The sequence below is a fragment of the Pelmatolapia mariae genome, linkage group LG20, assembly GCF_036321145.2.
Source record: "Pelmatolapia mariae isolate MD_Pm_ZW linkage group LG20, Pm_UMD_F_2, whole genome shotgun sequence".
Lineage (NCBI taxonomy): Eukaryota > Metazoa > Chordata > Actinopteri > Cichliformes > Cichlidae > Pelmatolapia > Pelmatolapia mariae.
The window spans coordinates 11222171-11246114 of record NC_086244.1 but is presented as its reverse complement, the minus strand read 5'-3'; the positions used below and the strand labels follow the sequence as shown (position 1 = coordinate 11246114).

The 23944-nt window shown below is 42.1% G+C and overlaps 1 protein-coding gene across 4 annotated transcripts in view; it reads left to right on the top strand.

Annotated features, from left to right (window-relative positions):
* LOC134619387 (protein NLRC3-like) overlaps positions 1 to 23944 on the top strand; it is a 28111-nt gene extending 4167 nt beyond the window's left edge. For 3 of the 4 annotated variants that reach the window (XM_063465203.1, XM_063465202.1, XM_063465204.1), the window contains exons 5-12: positions 3025 to 3103; positions 3504 to 3732; positions 3877 to 5647; positions 5717 to 5890; positions 16098 to 16271; positions 16458 to 16613; positions 18376 to 18422; positions 18571 to 23944. In XM_063465203.1, the coding sequence (XP_063321273.1) occupies positions 3025 to 3103; positions 3504 to 3732; positions 3877 to 5647; positions 5717 to 5890; positions 16098 to 16271; positions 16458 to 16613; positions 18376 to 18422; positions 18571 to 19172 (3232 nt within the window). In that variant the 3' untranslated portion in view covers positions 19173 to 23944. The remainder of the gene's footprint in view (positions 1 to 3024; positions 3104 to 3503; positions 3733 to 3876; positions 5648 to 5716; positions 5891 to 16097; positions 16272 to 16457; positions 16614 to 18375; positions 18423 to 18570) is intronic. The other variant, XM_063465205.1, reaches the window with a different exon arrangement.

The following is a 23944-nucleotide window of genomic DNA, read 5'->3' as shown; positions in this document are numbered from 1 at the left end:
AGAGGGGCCTGAAAACTGAAGGCTCTCCCTCCCATTCTACTTTTAAATACTCTAGGAACAACAAGTAGGCCTGCAGTGTGAGAGCGAAGTGCTCTAATAGGGTGATATGGTACTACAAGGTCATTAAGATAAGATGGGGCCTGATTATTTAAGACCTTGTATGTGAGGAGCAGGATTTTGAATTCTGGATTTAACAGGAAGCCAATGAAGGGAAGCCAAAACAGGAGAAATATGCTCTCTCTTTCTAGTCCCTGTCAGGACTCTTGCTGCAGCATTTTGGATCAGCTGAAGGCTTTTCAGGGAGTTTTTAGGACATCCTGATAATAAAGAATTACAGTCGTCCAGCCTGGAAGTAATAAATGCATGAACTAGTTTTTCAGCGTCACTCTGAGACAGGATATTTCTAATTTTAGAGATGTTGCACAAATGGAAGAAAGCAGTCTTACATATTTGTTTAATATGTGCCTTGAAGGACATGTCCTGGTCAAAAATGACTCCAAGGTTCCTCACAGTGTTACTGGAGGCCAAGGTAATGCCATCCAGAGTAAGAATCTGCTTAGATACCATATTTCTAAGATTTTCAGGGCCGAGTACAATAACCTCAGTTTGATCTGAATTAAGAAGCAGAAAGTTAGCGGCCATCCAGGTCTTTATGTCTTTAAGACATTCCTGCAGTTTAACTAATTGGTGTGTGTTACCTGGCTTCATGGACAGATAGAGCTGCGTGTGCTTTGTCTTCTGATGATGCTGCCTTGGTGATTTCAACATCCATGTCTGCTGTGACTCTAAACTTCGGGTCAAGGACTTTTTAAATATTATTGACTCTTTTAACTTGACCCAGTGGGTTACTGGTCCCACGCATGAAAAAGGTCACACACTAGACTTGGAGCTTTCCCACGGGCTGGATGTGTGCATCACTGAAATATCTGAGTTGTGCATCTCCGATCATTTTCCTGTGTTTCACTGTAACGCTGTGCTGCTCGGTAGATAAGCCGTGTGCCTCAGCGCGTAAAAAGCGAGCGCTTAATGCTCTAACAGCGCCGCTTTTTCTGCTGCCTTTATGGACTCTGGAATAATGAACTCCAGCTGTTAAAGTGTTGAGGACCTTTTGGACATTCTTCATTCTACCTGCACTGATATTTTGGACTCTATTGCTCCGTTCAGGACGCGCGCTCAGCATTTATCAGAGCTGTGGTTGAATGAACATACGCGCTCCCTCAGACGTAACTGTAGACGAGCTGAAAAGAGATGGAAAAAGGACAGATTGTATGTTTCTCTACAGATTTTAAGGACTTTCTGTCTTTCTGCTCACCAAGAAGCTGTAAAAACTGCAGACACAGTTTGTCTTAAACTTAGTGTCAGTAAACAGTCACAGGCCTCAGGTACTTTTTAATGTCCTCAATCGTTTTCTTCCTTCACGTGATAATGTCGGAGTCATTTCTTCACCAAGTATTTGTGATGATGTTTTAGCATTTTTAACAACAAGGTTCTATCTATTAGGGCTCTTGTCTCGCCGACTGCTGCCTCAGATCCGAGTCTTTCTCCTGTGTGCTCAGCTGTCTTAGAGCAGTTTGATCCCGTCTCCCTTAATGACTTGACTGCGGTAGTTTGTAACCTAAGATCATCACACTGCCCCTCTGATTGTCTCCCCCCAACTACTCTTCCAAGGATTGTCAGGTTGGAGATTGGCCTATAATTAGCTAAGACAGCTGGTCTAGGGATGCTTTTTAAGTAAAGGTTTAACTACAGCCAGCTAGGGATGGGTACCGTTTAGATTTGAAAACCTGCTGAATCAGAATCAGTTGCTGATGATGGCTTTTTTCTTTTACATTAATCATGTATAATCTTAACTCAAAGTGAACATAGACTTGATTGAAGTAACTCAGATCAGCCAATTCAAAATGCTAATTCAATCAACTCTGAGTTTATGGCTAGACTCAGTTTGTTGGCCCTGCACCTTAAAACTATTCCCTGTTTGTCCCTCATGTTTTTTGGATATTGTTTTCACATCTCATGTCACGGCTAGCGGGGCGAGCCATGTTGAATTTAATAAAGGACCCAAGATGCCAACACTGCTGTGAAGTGAGTGAGCTTTATTGAAACGGTGAAGTGCAGTGGAGATGGCCTGTGCAGAAGCTAAGATAACCTCTACTGAAAAAACTAAAAAACTAACCTGAAACCTTAAACGGAGACACGGGGAGATAACACAGACGAACCAGCAACAAGCAGGAGAAAACAAAGGGCTCATATACACAAAAGAGCCATCAGGGAATGAGAAAAGGGAGACACAGCAGGATTAACTGGACACAACCAGACAAGGGGAAGCAAAAGTAGACACACTAACGTAGGACATGGCTCTGTCAAAATAAAACAGGAAGTGAACACAGAGACACAATACTAACACAGTACAGAGGGAACACAGAAACCAAAACCTCAGAACTAGAAAATCTTCATCAGGATGAAATTGTAACAAAAGACAATAAGAATCAAAACAAAACCACTGAGTCCACAGACTCGGGACAGACATCGGCTCAAACTGTGGCCATAAATATTTTGTAAATCAGACTGTGTAGTTGTGAACTGAGTTTTGTAACATTGTGAAACAAAATATCTGGAAAGTTTATGTTTTTGCGTTCATTGATTTGTGTGTGTAAAAATGTAAAAAGTGTAATAAACATTAGAACTACTTTTGCTGACACAAAGTTTGGCGAGCACTGCAAGTTGTCCCTTTAAACCAGTCACTGATATAAAGAGAGCACCTTGTTCCAGGGCATCTGAGCATGGAGGCAAAGCTTTATGCAGGAGATGGTAAGAGCTGTTGGGACTAAAGAAACTGAGCAGAAAACTACAGACATCTGGAAACTGAGTTGTTAATTCTCAGTGGGATCACCAGGACTAGCAAAGCTTCACCATGACAGTCATCTGATTGACTGAACCCATCCAAACATCACTTCATGGACCTTTAGCTTGTGTCTGTGTGTGGACAGACATAACATGAGCTAATTATTCATTACTCCTCCACAGAGTGGAGCAGGAGAGAGCAGAGGTTTCCACTGGTCAGTCTGCACAGCAACATCAAACACACCTGGACTCTGTGGTTATGGTTTGTAGTACTACGTTTACATTTGTTCTTTTCAGTCACCTCTATGCTGCACTTTGTGGACCAGAGGATTGTCAGTGTGTCCAACATAAGTCAGAGTTTGGGCTCCATGATTTCAGTCAGATTGGGGTGACTGCAGCTCAGGAGGTGAGCAGGTCAGCTACTAGTCAGAAGGTTTGTGAATCAAACCCTGGCTGGCAAATGTACTGGGTAACGTACTAAACCCAAGCTGCCCTCTGATGCAGCCATCAGAGTGTGAAAGAAAGTATTTAAGCACAGAACAATGTGCTTGGTTGAATGAGGCATGTTGTATAAAATGCTTTGTGTGCACAGAGTATCACAGAGAGCTGTATAAGAACCAGTCCATTTACCACTGGGTAATTCATATAGTCTTCTTTTCCAGCGGCTGGAGGACAACATCACCATGTTTGTGAAGAACGAGCTGAAGAAGATCCAGAAGGTTCTGAGTCCAGATCACCCAGAAACTTTAAAGAGCCAGATGGAGGATGAGGAGATGTTTGAAGGTGAGGATGAAGATGAAAGAAAGAGCTGCAGAGAAGCATTTCTGAAGATCACACTCCACTTCTTGAGGAGACTTAAGCAGCATGAGATGGCTGACCATCTGCAGAGCAGTAAGAGAATTTCTCTAAATACTGAATATTGATCTTTCCTAATAGCTCAAGAAATGGACCAATAGACATTCATCCTTTCAGGGTACTGAAAGGCTGTGATATTTATTGTATAATAATTATTTCTTCTGAATTTCTTATTTTCAGAAATATTTGCTCCACTCTGTAAACGTGAACTTAAAGCCCAACTGAAGAAGAAGTTCCAGTGTGTGTTTGAGGGCATCGCTAAAGCAGGAAGCCCAACCCTTCTGAATCAGATCTACACAGAGCTCTACATCACAGAGGGAGGGACTGCAGAGGTCAATGATGAACATGAGGTCAGACAGATTGAAACAGCATCCAGGAAACCAGACAGACCAGAAACAACCATCAGACAAGAAGACATCTTTAAAGCCTCGCCTGGAAGAGACGAACCAATCAGAACAGTGCTGACAAAGGGAGTGGCTGGCATTGGGAAAACAGTCTTAACACAGAAATACAGCCTGGACTGGGCTGAAGACAAAACCAACCAGGACATCCAGTTCATATTTCCATTCACTTTCAGAGAGCTGAATGTGCTGAAAGAGGAAAAGTTCAGCTTGGTGGGACTTGTTCATCACTTCTTTAATCAAACTAACCAATCAGGAATCTGCAGGCTTGAAGACTTCCAGGTTGTGTTCATACTTGATGGTCTGGATGAGTGTCGACTTAATTTGGACTTCAACAAAACTAAAATCCTGACTGAAACCACAAAGTCCACCTCATTGGATGAGCTGCTGACAAACCTCATCAGAGGGAACCTGCTCCCTTCTGCTCGCCTCTGGATAACAACACGACCTGCAGCAGCCAATCAGATCCCTCCTCAGTGTGTCGACATGGTGACAGAGGTCAGAGGGTTCACTGACCCACAGAAGGAGGAGTACTTCAGGAAGAGATTCAGAGATGAGGAGCAGGCCAGCAGGATCATCTCCCACATCAAGAAAGCTCGAAGCCTCCACATCATGTGTCACATCCCAGTCTTCTGCTGGATCACTGCTACAGTTCTGGAGGATGTGCTGGAAACCAGCGAGGGAGGACAGCTGCCCAACACCCTGACTGGGATGTACATCCACTTCCTGGTGGTTCAGGCCAAAGTGAAGAAGGTCAAGTATGATGGAGGAGCTGAGACAGATCCACACTGGAGTCCAGAGAGCAGGAAGATGATTGAGTCACTGGGAAAACTGGCTTTTGATCAGCTGCAGAAAGGAAACCTGATCTTTTATGAATCAGACCTGACAGAGTGTGGCATCGATATCAGAGCAGCCTCAGTGTACTCAGGAGTGTTCACACAGGTCTTTAAAGAGGAGAAACAACTGTACCAGGACAAGGTGTTCTGCTTTGTTCATCTCAGTGTTCAGGAGTTTCTGGCTGCGCTTCATGTCCATCTGACCTTCATCAACTCTGGACTCAATCAGCTGGAAGAACAACAAACAACCTCCAGGACAGAGAAATACTTCTATCAGTGTGCTGTGAACAAGGCCTTACAGAGCCCCAATGGACACCTGGACTTGTTCCTTCGTTTTCTCTTGGGTCTGAAGACTAATCAAACTCGTTTGCAAGGCCTGATGACACAGACAGGAAGTAGCTCACACACCAATCAAGAAGCAGTTCAGTACATCAAGGAGAAGCTCAGTGAGAATCTGTCTCCAGAGAAAAGCATCAATCTGTTCCACTGTCTGAATGAACTGAATGATCGTTCTCTACTGGAGGAGATCCAACAGTCCCTGAGATCAGGACGTCTCTCCACAGATAAACTGTCTCCTGCTCAGTGGTCAGCTCTGGTCTTCATCTTACTGTCATCAGAAAAAGATCTGGATGTGTTTGACCTGAAGAAATACTTTGCTTCAGAGGAGGCTCTTCTGAGGCTGCTGCCAGTGGTCAAAGCCTCTAAAAAAGCTCTGTAAGTTATAAAGTTTTTATTATTTAATTTATCGTAATTTTATTTATGATAATTTATATCTTTTTTTAGGCTGAATAGCTGTAGCCTGTCAGAGAGAGCATGTGAAGTTCTGTCCTCCTCTCTTCAACCAGAAGACTGTGAGCTCAGAGCTCTAGACCTGAGTAACAACAACCTCCAGGACTCAGGTTTGACAATACTGTTTTCTGGACTGAAGACTGGAAACTGGAAACTGGAAACACTCAGGTCAGATATTGTTGTTTGTGATTTGAGTTGAAATTTGTAAATTAAACGCTACATTTATTTTTATACTGACATATCCTTACTTGGAAATCTTTTTCAATGGATTTTTGTCTAAAACCATTTAAAACCAGATTTTTAGTCAGGTAAAACTCATTCATTTGGTAAATGGACTGATTCTTATATAGCGCTGTTCTACTCTCCCGGAGTACTCAAAGCGCTCTATACAGCACGGCACATTCACCCAGTCACACCCATTCTCACAAGCACTACCTCTATACTGAGTGCTTTCTAACTACACTCACACACATTCATACTCCGATGGATGCATCGGAGAGCAACTTGGGGTTAGTATCTTGCCCAAGGACACTTGGCATGCAGACTGGAGGAGCCTGGGATCAAACCTCCAACCTTCCAATCAGTAGGTGACCTGCTCTACCTCCTGAGCTACAGCCACCCGTGATTTACAGTAGTTACACTATCAGCTGCTAACAATCTACATTTGCTTTTGCAAGAAGTTGAGAAAGTGTCAGAAATGAAAAGATAAATAACCACAGGGCAGGATAGATAAACTGCAACAGTGGGGTTTGACAGAGTTCTGATCAAGTTATTCAATTCTCAAAAGGAGGAACTTCAGGGGAAAAAAACTACCAAGAGAAACTGCTTGTGATTGGTTGGTAGATCTGTCATGGAAAAACACACTGCCATCAACTTCTGTTTTGTTTTTGTCAAAATCACTGTAATATAATCACTGTACCTTTATATACATTTGACTTATATTAATGTTGCTGCCCTCTTGTGGCTAAAGTGTAATTATGTTATTGTAATTAGGGAAAACATTTGAGAGTAACATGCCAAATGAGTCAGCACTTTGGCTTTAGCTTAAAAAATCCAAATTCTTATGTCATCAGTTATAGTTGCATGTGTTCATTATCATAATTTAACCTTTAATATTGATGTCTTAAATTTATTTTGAGTAAACTAGCAATAATTTTATGGTTGTATTAAATAAATACATCACTAATGAATTCATTTTTTCAGTAATTAATTAAAAAATGTACATAATCAATTAAAAAAATATATTGATAATGAATTATCCATTTATTTCATTTAAAATGTTTCATTATTTATTCATGTACAATTCTAATTAGTTAATTCCATATTTAATCAATTATTGGTTTGTTTTCTATTTTAATTATTTTACTGACACATTTAATGAATTATTTAATGATGTATTTATTTAATTCACGTTGCTGCTCCTGGCCCTGCATCGCTGTTCATAAATACATTTTATTTGTCAGCTTCACCCATCAAAGTCAGGGGGCGGGGTTAATGCTGATCAAGTCAAAACCATTGCTTTGGTCTGGTGGGCGTTCTTTTAGTGGGCTTTTCTGTCACGGCCTGCGTGGCAGACTATGATGAGGGGAAGGAGGACCCAAATGCTGGACTCTTTGATGAGGTCAGTGCATTTATTTACAGTGATGCAAAATAATCCAAACAACAATAAATCCCCAGTGCGTTCCCGACTCTGACATGTCCTCTTGCCAGTGTTAGTGTTGTTTGTCTCCACTCCTCAGTGTCTGAGCACCCCGTGCTCGCTGCCCTCTCGTCTCCACACTCCTCCTGGGGAATAACAAAGAGGCAGCCGTCAGCAACACCACAATGTGGCAGACTAACCTTAACTAACTCGCCAAGAGACTACTGTGAAATCACGCAATGATCCAGCATCGGAGAGAGCTCCACCACACTCCTATGTAGGGCTGCCACAAACGATTATTTTGATAGTCGACTAATCAGATCATGCATCCATTGGATGTGTAACGTACAGCTTATTGTACCAGCACGCATCTGCTCTTATATAACTGTCATTAGCTTACAGCTGTAAGGGTTTAAGGTATGTGTTAACTAAAAATAAAGACAAGATGATAGTTTATTGAATTTAAATGACATTTGCAGATTGTTGCAGTGAAGTTTAATAAACTCAGCCGTCTGCTCCTTGCTATCTAAAATATAACACGACACCGGAGTATATTGTCGAGCATCTCACACTTCTGATAATCAGTTGTCTGCTTAACATTTATTCAGCTGTGTAAAAACTATAACTTTAATCTCAGCCAAACCGATTTACTCAGGAACAAATAAAATACTGAAAAAAGCCAAACAATAACATTTTTAAGTTATCTAAGTGACTTATATATCATGTTTAACCTGAGTAGCGAAAGACGGCGGTAGGTTTGAAAACGATGTGCTTGGAGTCCGGTGTTCTCACAGGCTCTAGTGAGCCGTCAACCCCAGCTAGCTATGGAGCTAGTGGGTAACAGACGTCTCCGAAAACGTCGGAGCGCTTTTGAAAATATGTGGTGTCTTGATAAACTGAGCAGATATTTGAGGTTTACACAGCTACATTCTCACCTGAAAATATGTTAAACGTTTATTTTGTGACCCAGAAAGAATAATAAGAGTAATAGGGGTGATCGTGGCACAAGAGTTGGGAGTTCGCCTTGTAATCGCAAGGTTGCTGGTTCGAGCCCCGGCTTGGACAGTCTCGGTCGGTGTGTCCTTGGGCAAGACACTTCACCTGTTGCGTACTGGTGGTGGTCAGAGGGCCCGGTGGCGCCAGTGTCTGGCAGCCTCGCCTCTGTCAGTGCGCCCCAGGGTGGCTGTGGCTACAATGTAGCTTGCCATCACCAGTGTGTGAATGTGTGTGGGGTCCTTTGGGGCGCTTTGGGGTCCTTAGAAATACAGGCTATTTTAATATTAAAACTAACTAGCTGCCGCCATTGTTGACAACTGTGCTGGGCCGCGCTATGAATTCTGGAACACTGCTTGTTCTTCTTCAGGGTTTAACGGCAGCTGGCATCCTTGGACATGCAGTGCTGCCATCTTCTGTTTCAGTCCGTTATTACACTCTTAAATCCTACTACTTATTCCTGCGTCTTTTGGGATCTTACAAAGCTTCAAACGACGCGTCGACTATTAAATTAGTCGTCGACATTTTTCTTTTTCTTTTTTTTTGCCTGTCCCATTTGGCTCTTTTGCCATCAGAATTATTGTCAAAAGGTGAAGAAAGATGCCCAACGGATTTACTTTACCAAATGGACCATCCCAGACTTGCCGTAATGGTCTAGTTGATTCACCTTTTATTGTTTATTTTATTTTATTTTCACTTGTTAAATACGGGACAGACTTGACTGGGGAAAAGAAAGGGGAGAAAGAAAGGGAAAGAAAAACATTGGGGAAGAGGGATGGGGATAAAGGGCAATAAACAAAAAACAACAAAATAAGCAGACAAAAAATACATATATCAATCACCTGGATCACCTGTTGAGAAAGAAAAAAGAGAAAACAAGCAGAAGAAAAAAAAAGAGCAACATAGTAAACAACATCACGATAATCTATGGGAATGTAAAAGTAAAAACTAAATATTAAACATTATTGTGCAGCACGTAAGATCGACAGCGCACAGTGTGCTTTGAGATAAGAGCCAAAAAGGGTGTAGTTTGTGTATGTGAGTCCCTGTGTGTACACCTGTGAGCATGAGCGCGCTTGTATTTAAAAGGTTCCTTCATGTAATGATCTGCTAGAGCAGCGGTCCCCAACCCCTGAGCCTCGGACCGGTACCGGTCCGTGAGTCGTTTGGTACCGGGCCGCGAGAGTTGAGGCTCAGGTGTGAAATGTATGGTTTTCAGGGTTTTTATCGGTTTTCAGCGTTATTTTGTTATTGTTTTTATCATTAACTCGGTTTTCCTGGGTCTTTTCACGTGTGTTATGAACAGTGTTGGGTAAGTTACTTTAAATTAGTAACTTAGTTACATTACTAGTTACTTCTATCAAAAGTAACTCAGTTACTTCAAGTTACTCGTTACTTTCAGAGTAACTAGTTACTAGGGAAAGTAACTTTGGTTTTACTCAGAATTCTCTTGTTAATGTGTTGCTTCCGTAACTGGATACCCAGCAAGATTGCCAGTCTTCTAGCTTGCTTACTTGCCACAAGTGCACTGTGCCACCTACCAATAGAAAGGAAAAAAATAATGTGCACATTTCCACGAGAGAAATTCCACGCCTGGATCGCCGTTGACGGCCGCATGATTCTAGCCTGCTTTTTACATCCAACACAAAAACTGCAGTTGTGGTGCTTTCGATTGTACTGAGAACTCGGAAATTCTGCCTTCTGAATAGGAAGTTGTGGTAACACCAGACTGCAGATGAGCTGCATACAGGGCTGGACTGGGACAAAAAAAATCGTCCCGGGGAATTTGACTAGAGACCAGCCCACCATTATAGGAAAAATCATAAAGCCTTTGAATGAAAATAAACACTGTTGTGACAGTGATGTACACTGTTCTGATGGTATATATGTATCAATCTATCAATTGTTTGTTGTAAGACTCAGATAATTATTTTTTTAAAAGCTAGACATTTTAAATGAGAATAAGAAAGAAAAGTATTTCCTTGTGCCCCCCTTTCCCCGTTAATGCCCTACCTGGCCCCCTGGCAAAAGCTTTGCTAGACCCGCCCCTGCACAGTTACCAGCTATCAGCTACATAGAAAAGGATCCTGGTGTTATTTGTCTCTCAGAAACAGTTCATAACTTCCCTTCAACTCATTCTTGTCACCTAAAAGGTAAACCTGTTTCTCCATCACCTGTTCAGCTCTGATGATTCAGTAAGGACATCTCCTGGTTTCATCTGCATGTTTCCCTCTCACCACATATCCAAACCGATATCATGACCAGCAGCTTTACAGCTGTGGCTCCAGCAAACATCAGCTGATACTAGAAATTAATATTAAATAAATTCTAACAACAGCTGATCAAGCTTAAACGAGCTGCTGTTGTTTAGCGCGACATCCGCTGGTTTGCTCTTTCTGGCGCAAAGTGGGCGATAAATAAACGAGAGAAAAGCCGATCAGCTGATCACTGATCAGTTTTATGATTGAAGTAGAAACAGGAGAGGAGAGAATGAGAGAAGAGGCAGCTGTGCAGCGTAAAGACAGAATAAATCCAGCTTTGTGTCTTTTTGATTGTAGCTGAAGCTGTGTTCCTTTTCAGCTCATTACGAAACGCGCAATATTTTCTCTGAAAATGAGACGATTCTGTTTTTTACGGGACGGTTGGCAACTCTAATAATTAACCGTATGAACAAAATAAAGTTCAACATCAGTACCATAGCACCCACCCAGCTGTATAGAAACTCCGTCATGCTAGCTAGTACACAGTACGAAAAAGTCAGCATAACGAAAATAAACTGCACCTAAACTTGGTTTATGACCCAGATAGACTGCAGGTCATAACTTCTTACCTGAAGTTCAGTTCACCTGATACTCGGACCGGCGGCTGCTTCGGGTCTCTCCTCTTGCCTCCCTTTTCCTTCATCCACCTGCTGGCTTCCACCACTTGCTAATGTTACTGAATCTGTGGAAGCTCCGCGATAGTCACCACATGAAGTAACGAATAATGAGCCTATCTAAATCCCAGTAACGAGTAACGCGTTCCTGGTTTTGGCATAATAACTAGTTACCGTGCTCGTTACCACAATAATAACGTAGTTACTGTAACGTGTTACTTAATAACGCGTTAGTCCCAACACTGGTTATGAATAAATCTTCTTTTTTTCGGTACCGGTACTAGTTTTATTTTGTTGTATTTATCTGCGACACCTTAAAGGCCGGTCCCTGAAAATATTGTCGGGCATAAACCGGTCCGTGGCGCAAAAAAGGTTGGGGACCGCTGTGCTAGAGGGTGTGGGGAGCCACAGCCCAGTCCTCCAGGGCATGAAGCAGGTATGGAGGAGATCAAGTCTCCAGACATCCAGAGGCCCTCAGAACACAAGAGACCAAGGAAGACCAAAAGAGGGGCAGCCGCGCCACCATCCCAGAAAGAGCTGAGGAGAGTCCCAGATGAGGGGTCACTCAGCAGCCGCGGAGCAGAAGCCAGGGGGGGGTTGCAGTGACGTGCCCGTGAGCTTCGCCGGCAGCCAGCTGTGGCCAGAGTGACCGAGCCCCAGGCCGAGAGGCCGGGGGCACCCCACCCCCGAAGTGGCCCGAGCGAGCCCCAGGTTCCAGGCCCCGACAAGCAGCCACCAGGAGTGAGCTGGTGTGTACCTGGATGCCCATCCCCGGACACAAAGAACCACCAATGCACCGATGTCTGAGGGCGTCTGCCACTGGCAGGGGGAGTGGTGGGGGGAGATAGGCCTTCATACCTTGGAGGGCCTGAGATGTCCCTAAAGAGGTGGCGTCTGATACCCAACCTGACATATAGACACAAACAAACAGGCACACACAGATACAAACATCCATTTGCACCCTCATGCTCTCATATGCAATTACTCAACACTCACCCAACGTGGAGACAGACATAAAGAGGCACTGTACACACAATCACACTCCCCAAGCGTACTCTAAGCCCCAGGTCTAGGTACCCTTGCCCCTGGAGGGGGAAACTGCACCCAGACCCAGTTAGTGTTACCCTTTTCCCTGGGGTGGAGAGAAGCAGACTGCCGCGACTCGGCAGCAGCAGGGAGGCCCCACATTCCAGACCCCAATCGGGCGGCCAACTCCTCCTCCTAGGCCCCCCCGCTCCAACAGGCAGCAGAGAACGGGGGGTGTGTGAAGACTCCAAACCTCCCTCCGCCCGCTCATATGTAGTGTTGATGCATGTGTGTTCTAAGGTGCATTTTACACAGAGTTTCTCTCTGATTTCTCAGACTTTTTATCTGATTTACTGCTCAGCTCAGATAAAATAATTATTGTGGGTGATTTTAACATCCATGTAGATGCTAAAAATGACAGCCTCAACATTGCATTTAATCTGTTATTAGACTCAATTGGCTTCTCTCAAAATGTAAAAGAACCCACCCACCACTTTAATCACACTCTAGATCTTGTTTTAACATATGGCATAGAAACTGAAAATTTAACAGTGTTTCCTGAAAACCCTCTGCTGTCTGATCATTTCCTGATAACATTTACATTTACAATAATTGATTACACAGCAGTGGAGAGTAGACTTTATCACAGTAGATGTCTTTCTGAAAGCACTGTAACTAAGTTTAAGAATATAATCCACCCACTGTTATCATCTTCAATGCCCTGTACCAACATAGAGCAGAGCAGCTACCTGAACGCTACTCCAACAGAGGTCGATTATCTTGTTAATAATTTTACCTCCTCACTACGTACGACTCTGGATACTGTAGCTCCTGTGAAAACTAAGGTCTCAAATCAGAAGTACCTGACTCCGTGGTATAATTCTCAAACACGTAGCCTAAAGCAGATAACTCGTAAGCTGGAGAGGAAATGGCGTGTCACAAATTTAGAGGATCATCATCTAGCCTGGAGAAATAGTTTGCTGCTTTATAAGAAAGCCCTCCGCAAAGCCAGAACATCTTACTATTCGTCACTGATTGAAGAAAATAAGAACAACCCCAGGTTTCTCTTCAGCAATGTAGCCAGGCTGACAAACAGTCAGAGCTCTACTGAGCCAACAATCCCTTTAACGTTAACTAGTAATGACTTCATGAACTTATTCACAAATAAAATTTTTATCATTAGAGAAAAAATTAGCAATAATCATCCCACAGATGTAATATTATCTACAGCTAGTTTTAGTACCATCGATGTTAAGTTAGACTCTTTTTCTCCAATTGATCTCTCTGAGTTAACTTCAATAATTACTTCCTCCAAACCATCAACGTGTCTTTTAGACCCCATTCCTACAAAACTGCTCGAAGAAGTCCTGCCATTAATTAATTCTTCAATCTTAAATATGATCAACCTATCTCTAATAATCGACTATGTACCACAGGCCTTCAAGGTGGCTGTAGTTAAACCTTTACTTAAAAAGCCATCTCTAGACCCAGCTGTCTTAGCTAATTATAGGCCAATCTCCAACCTTCCTTTCATATCAAACATCCTTGAAAGAGTAGTTGTCAAACAGCTAACAGATCATCTGCAGAGGAATGGCTTATTTGAAGAGTTTCAGTCAGGTTTCAGAGCTCATCACAGCACAGAAACAGCTTTAGTGAAGGTTACAAATGATCTTCTTATGGCCTCTGACAGTGGACTCATCTCTGTGCTTGTCCTGCTAGACCTCAGTGCAGCGTTCGATACTGTTGACCATAATATCCTATTAGAGCGATTAGAACATGCTGTAGGTATTACAGGTACTGCACTGCAGTGGTTTGTATCATATCTATCTAATAGACTCCAATTTGTACATGTAAATGGAGAGTCCTCTTCACACACTAAGGTCAGTTATGGTGTTCCACAGGGTTCAGTGCTAGGACCAATTCTGTTTACATTATACATGCTTCCCTTAGGCAGCATCATTAGAAGACATAGCATAAATTTTCACTGCTATGCAGATGACACGCAGCTCTATCTGTCCATGAAGCCAGGTAACACACACCAATTAGTTAACCTGCAGGAATGTCTTAAAGACATAAAGACCTGGATGGCCGCTAACTTTCTGCTTCTTAATTCAGATCAAACTGAGGTTATTGTACTCGGCCCTGAAAATCTTAGAAATATGGTATCTAAGCAGATTCTTACTCTGGATGGCATTACCTTGGCCTCCAGTAACACTGTGAGGAACCTTGGAGTCATTTTTGACCAGGACATGTTCTTCAATGCACATATTAAACAAATATGTAAGACTGCTTTCTTCCATTTGCGCAACATCTCTAAAATTAGAAATATCCTGTCTCAGAGTGATGCTGAAAAACTAGTTCATGCCTTCATTACTTCCAGGCTGGACTACTGTAATTCTTTATTATCAGGATGTCCTAAAAACTCCCTGAAAAGCCTTCAGTTAATCCAAAATGCTGCAGCAAGAGTCCTGACAGGGACTAGAAAGAGAGAGCAGATTTCTCCTGTTTTGGCTTCCCTTCATTGGCTTCCTGTTAAATCCAGAATTCAAAATCCTGCTCCTCACATACAAGGTCTTAAATAATCAGGCCCCATCTTATCTTAATGACCTTATAGTACCATATCACCCTATTAGAGCACTTCGCTCTCGCTCTGCAGGCTTACTTGCTGTTCCTAGAGTATTTAAAAGTAGAATGGGAGGGAGAGCCTTCAGTTTTCAGGCCCCTCTTCTGTGGAACCAGCTTCCAGTTTGGATTCAGGAGACAGACACTATCTCTACTTTCAAGATTAGGCTTCAAACTTTCCTTTTTGCTAAAGCATATAGTTAGGGCTGGACCAGGTGACCCTGAATCCTCCCTTAGTTATGCTGCAATAGACGTAGGCTGCCGGGGATCCCCATGATGCATTGAGTTTTTCCTTTCCAGTCACCTTTCTCACTCACTATGTGTTAATAGACCTCTCTGAATCGAATCATATCTGTTATTAATCTCTGTCTCTCTTCCACAGCATGTCTTTATCCTGTTTTCCTTCTCTCACCCCAACCAATCACAGCAGATGGCCGCCCCTCCCTGAGCCTGGTTCTGTCGGAGGTTTCTTCCTGTTAAAAGGGAGTTTTTCCTTCCCACTGTCGCCAAAGTGCTTGCTCATAGGGGGTCATATGATTATTGGGTTTTTCTCTGTATGTATTATTGTGCGATCTACTGTACAATATAAAGCGCCTTGAGGTGACTTCTGTTGTGATTTGGCGCTATATAAATAAAATTGAATTGAATTGAATTAAAACCCAGGAGGGCATGGAGCTACCTGCCAGAGAGCAGCAGGTAAGCGCATAGCCCCTCCTGATAGCCCTCAATGTCTACATGTATTTAAAATTGAGAGGTGGGCAACGACGCCAGGGGTGAGGTTGTACACTACTGTGAGAATACCTGTAGGATACATACCAGTGAATATGTAAGCACAAGCACAGCTGCAGGGCTAGAAGGGCCAAAATGAATTAAATAAATAGATTCTTAATTATATAATTAAATTTCTCTATGAGTGATTAATAAAATATATTTAAAAATCATTTAATTTGTAATTATTTTATTGGAAATGTTTTAAATGAAATTACTTGGCATTAAATCAATTATGTATATATTTAATTTATTAAGTATTTTGAACTGTAATTCATTAATGACATTTAATAAATTATTTAGTGATGACTAATTGATTAATTATTGATGATTAATTAACCCTCCACATGATTTAACCTCTATAGAGATGATATTCTATCTAGATCATGTATTTTTCAAAGGTTCAGACCAGAAAGTTTGACATTATTATTTTTCTCATTATTGTCTCTCAGATTGAGTGTCTGTAATCTCTCAGAGAGAAGCTGTGAAACTCTGTCTTCACTACTCAGCTCGCAGCCCTCTAGTTTGAGACAGCTTGACCTGAGTAACAATGACCTGAAGGACTCTGGAGTGAAAGTTTTGTCTTCTGGACTGAAAAGTCCATACTGTGAACTGGAAACACTCAGGTCAGCGTTCTTGAAATGTTCAGTAGATGAGGTTTAGAGGTTTACAATCTAAGGTTTAGACTCACTAATGGGTATTTTTAACTCCTGTTTCAGTCATGTCATTTTTTAAAATTCATTTTTGTGTGCAATTCCCTGTTATCATTTAGCTATTTTGCTTTTCTCTAAGAGTATTTGTCATGTCTGCAGGCTGTCAGGCTGCCTGATCACAGAGGAAGGTTGCAAGTCTCTGGTCTCAGCTTTTAGCTCCAGTTGTTCCCATCTGAAAGAGCTGGACCTGAGCTACAATAACCCAGGAGAGGCAGGAGTGAAGATGCTTGAGCAGCTAAGACTGGACACTCTGAGGTATGTAGATGGCCGTTACAACCACAAACAGTGTCTGATAGATGAGGAAACTGGCTCTGTCTGATTAGTTAATGCTGGAAACCAGTGTTATTTGAACAATCACACATATAGGAACATTTTTCCCATTCTGGTCTAACATAAACAGTAGATGTCTGTATGTGGTCTCAAAGGACAAAATCTCTGTCAGCAACAACTGTGCAGCCTGTTCAAACTGATCTCTGGAAAGGAACTGACATTTTCACTCTCTTTATTTATTTTAAGTTTTATCTGTGAGCAGAGACCATGTCCAGGACATGTTTAGCCTGGCCCAGCATGAACTAGGATTAGGGGGAAGTTGTTTCCCCAGCTTAGAAAAACATATTAGTAAAAGTAAATGGATTACTAGGTCACTCAACTTAACTGACCACCTACTAAAATGGGCTATTTTGCACTGCTAGTTTGCTTGTTTGTGCTAAAATATCAAATTGATCTTCTGGACTTTGTGATAATAGTTAGTAGAAAACAACAGAAAAATAGAATGCAGTCAAAGTGAATTAACTTTGGTCGATCAACCTTGAAATTATAATTATAATAAGAAATAATCATTCCAACAGAAAGCAAAGATTAAGAAACAAAGGGATGGAGCTGGTGGAAGAAACCGGGTCAGTGTTTGGATGTCAGGCCCAGACTAGTGGGTGTTTTCAACTGTAAAGTGGATGTAGCATTAACAACCACTGGTCCTGTTACCCTGCAGCCTGCACTGCAGGATATGTGTTGCAGCACTGAGAGCTCCAGAAAGAGCCTTCATGGTGGCCCTGCAGCAACCAGCACTTCAGTCAAATGCTGTCAAAAGTGGTCCCAGAGACACTGTTAGCTGTAACCATCAATGACCAAGAATTGTGTAATTTCATTCAGGGTTTCCCTGTATTATTGTTTGATATCATTTCTGAATAAATAAATCAAGATGACGAGCCTTTAAATGCACTTATGTTAGTATAAATATACAAAAATAAAAGATAATTTTCCTGTTAGGAGAATAAGAAATAAATGTATTCATCACATGCATCAAATCACAACCTCGTCCTGCAAGAATGCAGCATTGTTATTGGTTGATGCTGTTTCCATCATTTATGTTTGTTTAACTTGAACAAATTTGCTCTACAGAGCATTTATTAATTAGAAGGATTATTAATAAACATCTTTCTCTGCTGCTTTTGGTGGAGTGAAACAATAACTCCTATCTCCAGAGGTCCACAGGTCCACTGGCACCTGGTCCTAACTTCACCCATGTCTGCACCCTCAGACATCCCACTGTGGAGGCATCCTGGCCTGGACCAGTGGCTGCCCTTGTGAGACAGACTTTATGGTCACAAACAGCCCTAATCTGAGAATGAAGGCTCCTTTACATAGAAAGCAGTATGTGGTGTGATGACCGCTGCATCAGCTCAACATATGTGATGCACTGGCTGCTGCACTCTGCCTGTACTGAATCAGTTTTTGTACCCAGTCCCAGTCTTTACATTTAATATGCACCCACTCCCTGACAGCATGGATGTCACAGTGTGTTGAACCTTGACTGTGGCACATGTCAATGCTCCCTGGACATCGTGCTTAATGAAGGAGATTAAATGTGATGTGATTATGAGTTTTGCTCTTTTGAAGTTTAAACATTTATGTGTCAAAATGTTGGACTGTTCCTTTATCAGTGTGTAACAGTGTGTGTATGAGAGCCATGTAATGTCCATGTGTGCATGCTGACTGCTCTGACCCCTCCTCCTTTCAGGGTGGAGCCTGCTGGAGTCCGATGGTTGAGACCAGGTCTGAGGAAGTGTAAGTGTGTTTTTAATGGGATTCATGAAAACAAAGCAGCACACATTCAACCATCTTCATCATGTCAGGAGTCATCATCAAAGTGTCAATCAATGAACAGATGATGGATCAATAACTGCAGCTGGATTGTGTTTGTTCTCTCCATCAGATTCCTGTCAACTCACAATCGACACAAACACAGTGAACACAAAGCTCCAACTGTCTGACAACAACAGGAAGGTGACATGTGTGGAGGTGGTTCAGTCATATCCTGATCATCCAGACAGATTTGATGTTTGTGAACAGCTGCTGTGTAGAGATGGTCTGACTGGTCGCTGTTACTGGGAGGTCGAGTGGACGATGAGGGCTTGGATATCAGTGAGTTACAGAGGAATCAAAAGGAAAGGAAGGAGTGATGAGTGTGTGTTTGGTAGAAATGATCAGTCCTGGAGGCTTTTCTGCTCTGACCATGGTTCCTCTGTGTGGCACAATAACAGAGAAACACCCTTCTCCTCCTCCTCCTCCTCCTCTGTCTCTAACAGAGTAGCAGTGTATGTGGACTGTCCTGCTGGCACTCTGTCCTTCTACAGAGTCTCCTCTGACACTCTGATCCACCTCCACACCTTCCACACCACATTCACTGAAACTCTTTATCCTGGATTTGCGTTCTGGGCTCCATCGAATGGTTTTTACAGTGGTCTGTATCTGCAGTCTGCAAAGACTGCAAAAAGAATTTTTCATGGCCCTGAGTCAGTGACTCTGTGTAGTTAGTCTTACCTGTTAGAGAAACAGGTCAGTCTGTACATGTCTGTGTCTTTCACTCTGAAACACATGATGAGATTCATGGATTCAGTCAGTTGATGTTTTAAACTAAATGATTCACAAATTCAACACAAGTTTGGTGAGCAGCAGGGCTCATCCTGATTTTTGTTTTTGTGCATTATAATGATGAAATAACTTTGTCATGTCTGTGGTGGCCTTTGGAGAATTAAACCATCCTTTAGAAACTAGATATAAATGTCATATTTTCCAACATTGATATTTTTCTGTTTCAGACAACAATGAAAAGATAAAGAACAGTCTGTAAATCACAAGTTATCAATTCAAATGATTATTAAAGCCACAAGAGAAGCTTCCTGTTATTTGTACCACTCACCTGGTCATGTGATCCAGCTGTGCAGCCAATCATAACTGACATCACTTTCTACTTTGATATTTCCATGGTGAATGGACTGATTCTTGTTTAACACGTTCATACTCTGATGGATGCATCGGAGAGGGTTAGTGTCTTGCTCAAGGATACTTTGCGTGCCAGCTGGAGCAGTCAGGGATTGAACCACCAACCTTCTGATCATTAGATGCCTTGCTCTATCTCCTGAGCTACAGCATCATCAAAGCTCTTTCTTAAATCCTCTCTGAGAGGAGCTCAAACACGAGGAAGAGACGAAAGTGAGGGAAGAGAGTGGACTCATTAGTAAAATGAAAAACAGCCAGCGTTGATGTTTAAGACAAGTGAGGTAACAGAAATACTATATATGGCAGTGGTCACCATGGCAACATCAATGTCGGTTGCTACGTATTGTATTGATCCTGATCTGTGAGCCTCATATCAGGATATGCTGTTGTTTGTATTTGTTTTCATTGTTACCATTTTTGAGTCTTTTTTTAACAAACTACTTTTATCTTGCCATCGTTTGTCAAAGAGTCAAACTAAATTTGGTTCATCTTTCTACAATAAAAACATATCTTCATCTTAATTATTGTATGTGCAGAGTTGTAGTTACTCACAGTGACCACTGGAGGCATGTGATCCTGATAGTTTCCCTGGAAGCGTCCAGTTCATCCACATTAATGAAGCTGTTGGTGATTAACGCTCATCTGTACAACTTTAACAACAATATTAAACATTTAATGGCTCTACAAACTAGGGATGCAACGATACCAATTTTTTCAAACTGATCCGATACCGATACTTGGATCTGAGTACTTGCCGATACAGAGTACAAAAACCGATACTTCTACCACACACAAGTTAAACTTAACCAGTAGTAAAGAAACGACCCCAGACAACTCTTTAACACAAACGAAACGTTTACTGAATGTAAGGGCAGAGACAAATAATATTCCAATTCCTTAACCAAATGAAATACACTGTATAAATGAAATAATTCCCTTTCAAATTATATTAAACAACCCAACTTATGTTATCACCTTTTGGTAAGTGACTCACTAATATACACTCCAAAACACGTTATATAAATCCACTAAACATACAATATTCACACATGGGCCCCACACACACTCACATTCACACTTGTTGCAGGCCTGTTTGCTGCTCACGCCGGACGATGGAGAAAAATCCTCTTCTCCCCAGTAAGAGCACAAAAGTCTGACTTACAGTTCCGTTGCTCGGTAGGTCGCCATTCACCAGTCCCACACTAAATCCACTCCCTGCGGACCCGATGCTGTCTCTGCTACAGCGCGTTAGCCAGTCACTGTCCAGCTCTCCGACAGTCCTGCCTCCGTGGGGCAGCCAAGCAGTCCGGGCTAGCCTTTAGCCTCGGCGGTCATGGCTGGAAACACAGTTTTCCACGGTGGTGCGACCGTTGAAACAAAAAGTCACTTCACCCACACTCTGTTGCGAAGCTCTCACACGGTTAGCTTTCTAGTCACACACTCTTTTGTGCTAGTTGACCTCAGTAAAACTAGCCGAGTCTCTCACTTTGGTTCAGCTAACCTCGTGCATCTCTCCATGCTGTTCTCTTCTGTGAACTGTGAACACCTTATGTGGCGTTCAAGTCCATGGGAATTATGAGTATCTACTCCCAAATTCCCATCCGGGCTACATTAGTATCGGTTCATGGTATCGGTTGACTTTTATGAGTACGAGTACGCACACATTTTACAGTATCGGCCCCGATACCCGATACCAGTATCGGGATCGGTGCATCCCTACTACAAACAGTTTGTCTGATGTATAAACTGTGTCTTAAAGCAGCGGTCCCCAACCCCCGGGCCTCGGACCGGTACCGGTCCGTGAGTCGTTTGGTACCGGGCCGCGAGAGTTGAGGCTCAGGTGTGAAATGTATGGTTTTCAGGTTTTTTTTCGGTTTTCAGCATTATTTTGTTATCGTTTTCATCGTTAACTCGGTTTTCCTGGGTCTTTTCACGTGTGTTATGAATAAATCTTCCTTTTTTCGGTACCGGTACTAGTTTTATTTTGTTCTATTTATCCGCGACACCTTAAAGGCCGGTCCGTGAAAATATTGTCGGGCATGTAACAGTAACAATGGTGTGGTGTCTCTTTAAGACAACCCAAGTCGAGGGTTAATGTTGTCATCCGTATGCGCCACTGCCCTCTCTGTGATTGTGTGGACATGTGCTTCCACGCTAGTGCATGAGGAGGGACGGATTTTTATGTTTTACCTCTCCAGACACCTTTGTTTGCAACGTTATGGGTTGTACGAACACTCTGCGCTATGTTTGTTAAGCTGCACCCGTTCAACCGGGCTTATATGGTTGAAGAAGAGAAGGTATATTAGGGAACACGCTGTGGAATTCCCAATGCCAGCGTGAGTGTGTATTCTTTTGACTAGCCTGCTAAGTGTTTTGCCGCCTCCTCTCAACCACTAAACACAACTCGACGTTACAGGCATAAACCGATCTGTGAGGCAAAAAAGGTTGGGGACCACTGATTTAGATGCAATTTAGCATAGTTATATATACAATCGGTCATCAACTTTAAAGAGTTGGATGCATCAAGACCGATCTTGGTCAAGACAACTTTTACGCGGTCTTGGTCTTGTCTTGGTCTCGCTGTCTCGGTCTTGCTGTCTCAGATCGACATAGTGGTCGAGAGATTTGGAGTCAACAGTATCCATGACATAACGTAACGTTCGATAATATGTCATGCGCAAAAGCATCAGCTCTAAGAGCCGTGCTCACAGAGCGCTTTGTAGTGAATCAGAAGAGTCGACTCCCATTGAGCGAGAGCCGGCTCCTCACTTAATTTCCTTTCGCTGCTCAGCTCTCACACAGTGGCTCAGCTATGCTCCAATCCCTCCATATTGTGGCCAATCACATGCGAGGATATAGGATAATATCATTATGTGAAAAACAGAGAGGGTGAGAGACGCGACAGTCAAGTGGAGCGTACGTCTGTCCTCTCAGTAAGTGAGTGAGACAGTAGACAGCGGTGAGGAGGGCTGTGCGAGTGCATCGCAAAAACACATAAATATGCCTGACACCCATAAACGAAGCAGCATCTGGCTACAGTTTAAGGGCTTTTTTGTCTCGGTCTTGGTCTCGTCTCAACTTTGTCTTGGTCTTGACTCGGTCTGTCTTGGTCTTGGTCTTGTCTTATCTTGGTCTCGATACCCTCTGGTCTTGGTCTGGTCTTGGTCTTGGTTTAGGCGGTCTTGACTAAAAGTCTACAACTTTATTACTTTCATATTCTTCCAAAAGCAGTTTTCGAAACATCTTTGTGAACTGACTAATGCTTGAACATTGCTGTAGGTCCACAGGAAAACTGTTCCACAGTTTTACCTCACAAATGGTAAAACAAAAGGTTTTAACCCTTGTCCGTGCTTTAAGAGTCTTCAGATTTAATTTTCCTCTATACTTTTCCTCGTAACATATATTATCTGGCTTTGTACATAATTTTTTGCAGTTTTATATTTTATAAGATCCATAAACTTCAGAATTAATTTCAAGAACAAGTTCAAGAAAAGTTAGGAAGCAAAGAAAGACTGTCATCGTCTCCATTGTAAGTGGGCGGGGCAGGATGCTACAGTTTGTACAAGAAGCATCAGCTCTGATTTATTTTAACTTTAGGGCTTGATGAAGGAAGCTCAAGAGAAAATCTTCACATGATACAGTTACATACAAATTACATACAAATGTATAATGTTTAAAAATATAATCGAACATTAATGGATTATTGGTCAATATCAGTAAAGCAAAAGACATTCTCTGATTACTACAACATTGTACCAAATTAATTTAATAAAGTTACATATGAATAACTTAATAGGGATATAAGTCAAATTTACTTCTACAGTCAGACTGGGTTGCAGTTCTCTTAATGAGCACTGATGTGACTCATATGCATTTGTTGTTTCCTGCATGATCAAATTTTACTGATAACATGCAATAGACATGAAACTGACTGACCCGCCTTCCTTCTGGCTGCTTTTGCTTTTTCTGATTTCCTAAGTTGTTCTAAGAATCTTCTCTGAATTTTTTTAAATGTACAAAAACAGGATGCGTCAGTTTAAACTGTGATATGCTTGTAATGACTTACATAGTGACTGTAGTTTTAAATGTTTCATAGAAGTACCTTCAGCAACAGTTAATTCAGCAGTGACTTTGTTCTTACTTTTGTCAGTGAATTTGTGACATAAACCAGGGACAGCAGAAAGATGAGGATTAAAACGTTGGTGTTTCTGACACCAGCCAGTCCTCTGATCCTGAACGCTGCTGCTGCCATCACTGTTGAAATAAAAACAGCCTTTGAGCTTGAGAGAAAATGAAAGAAAATAAAA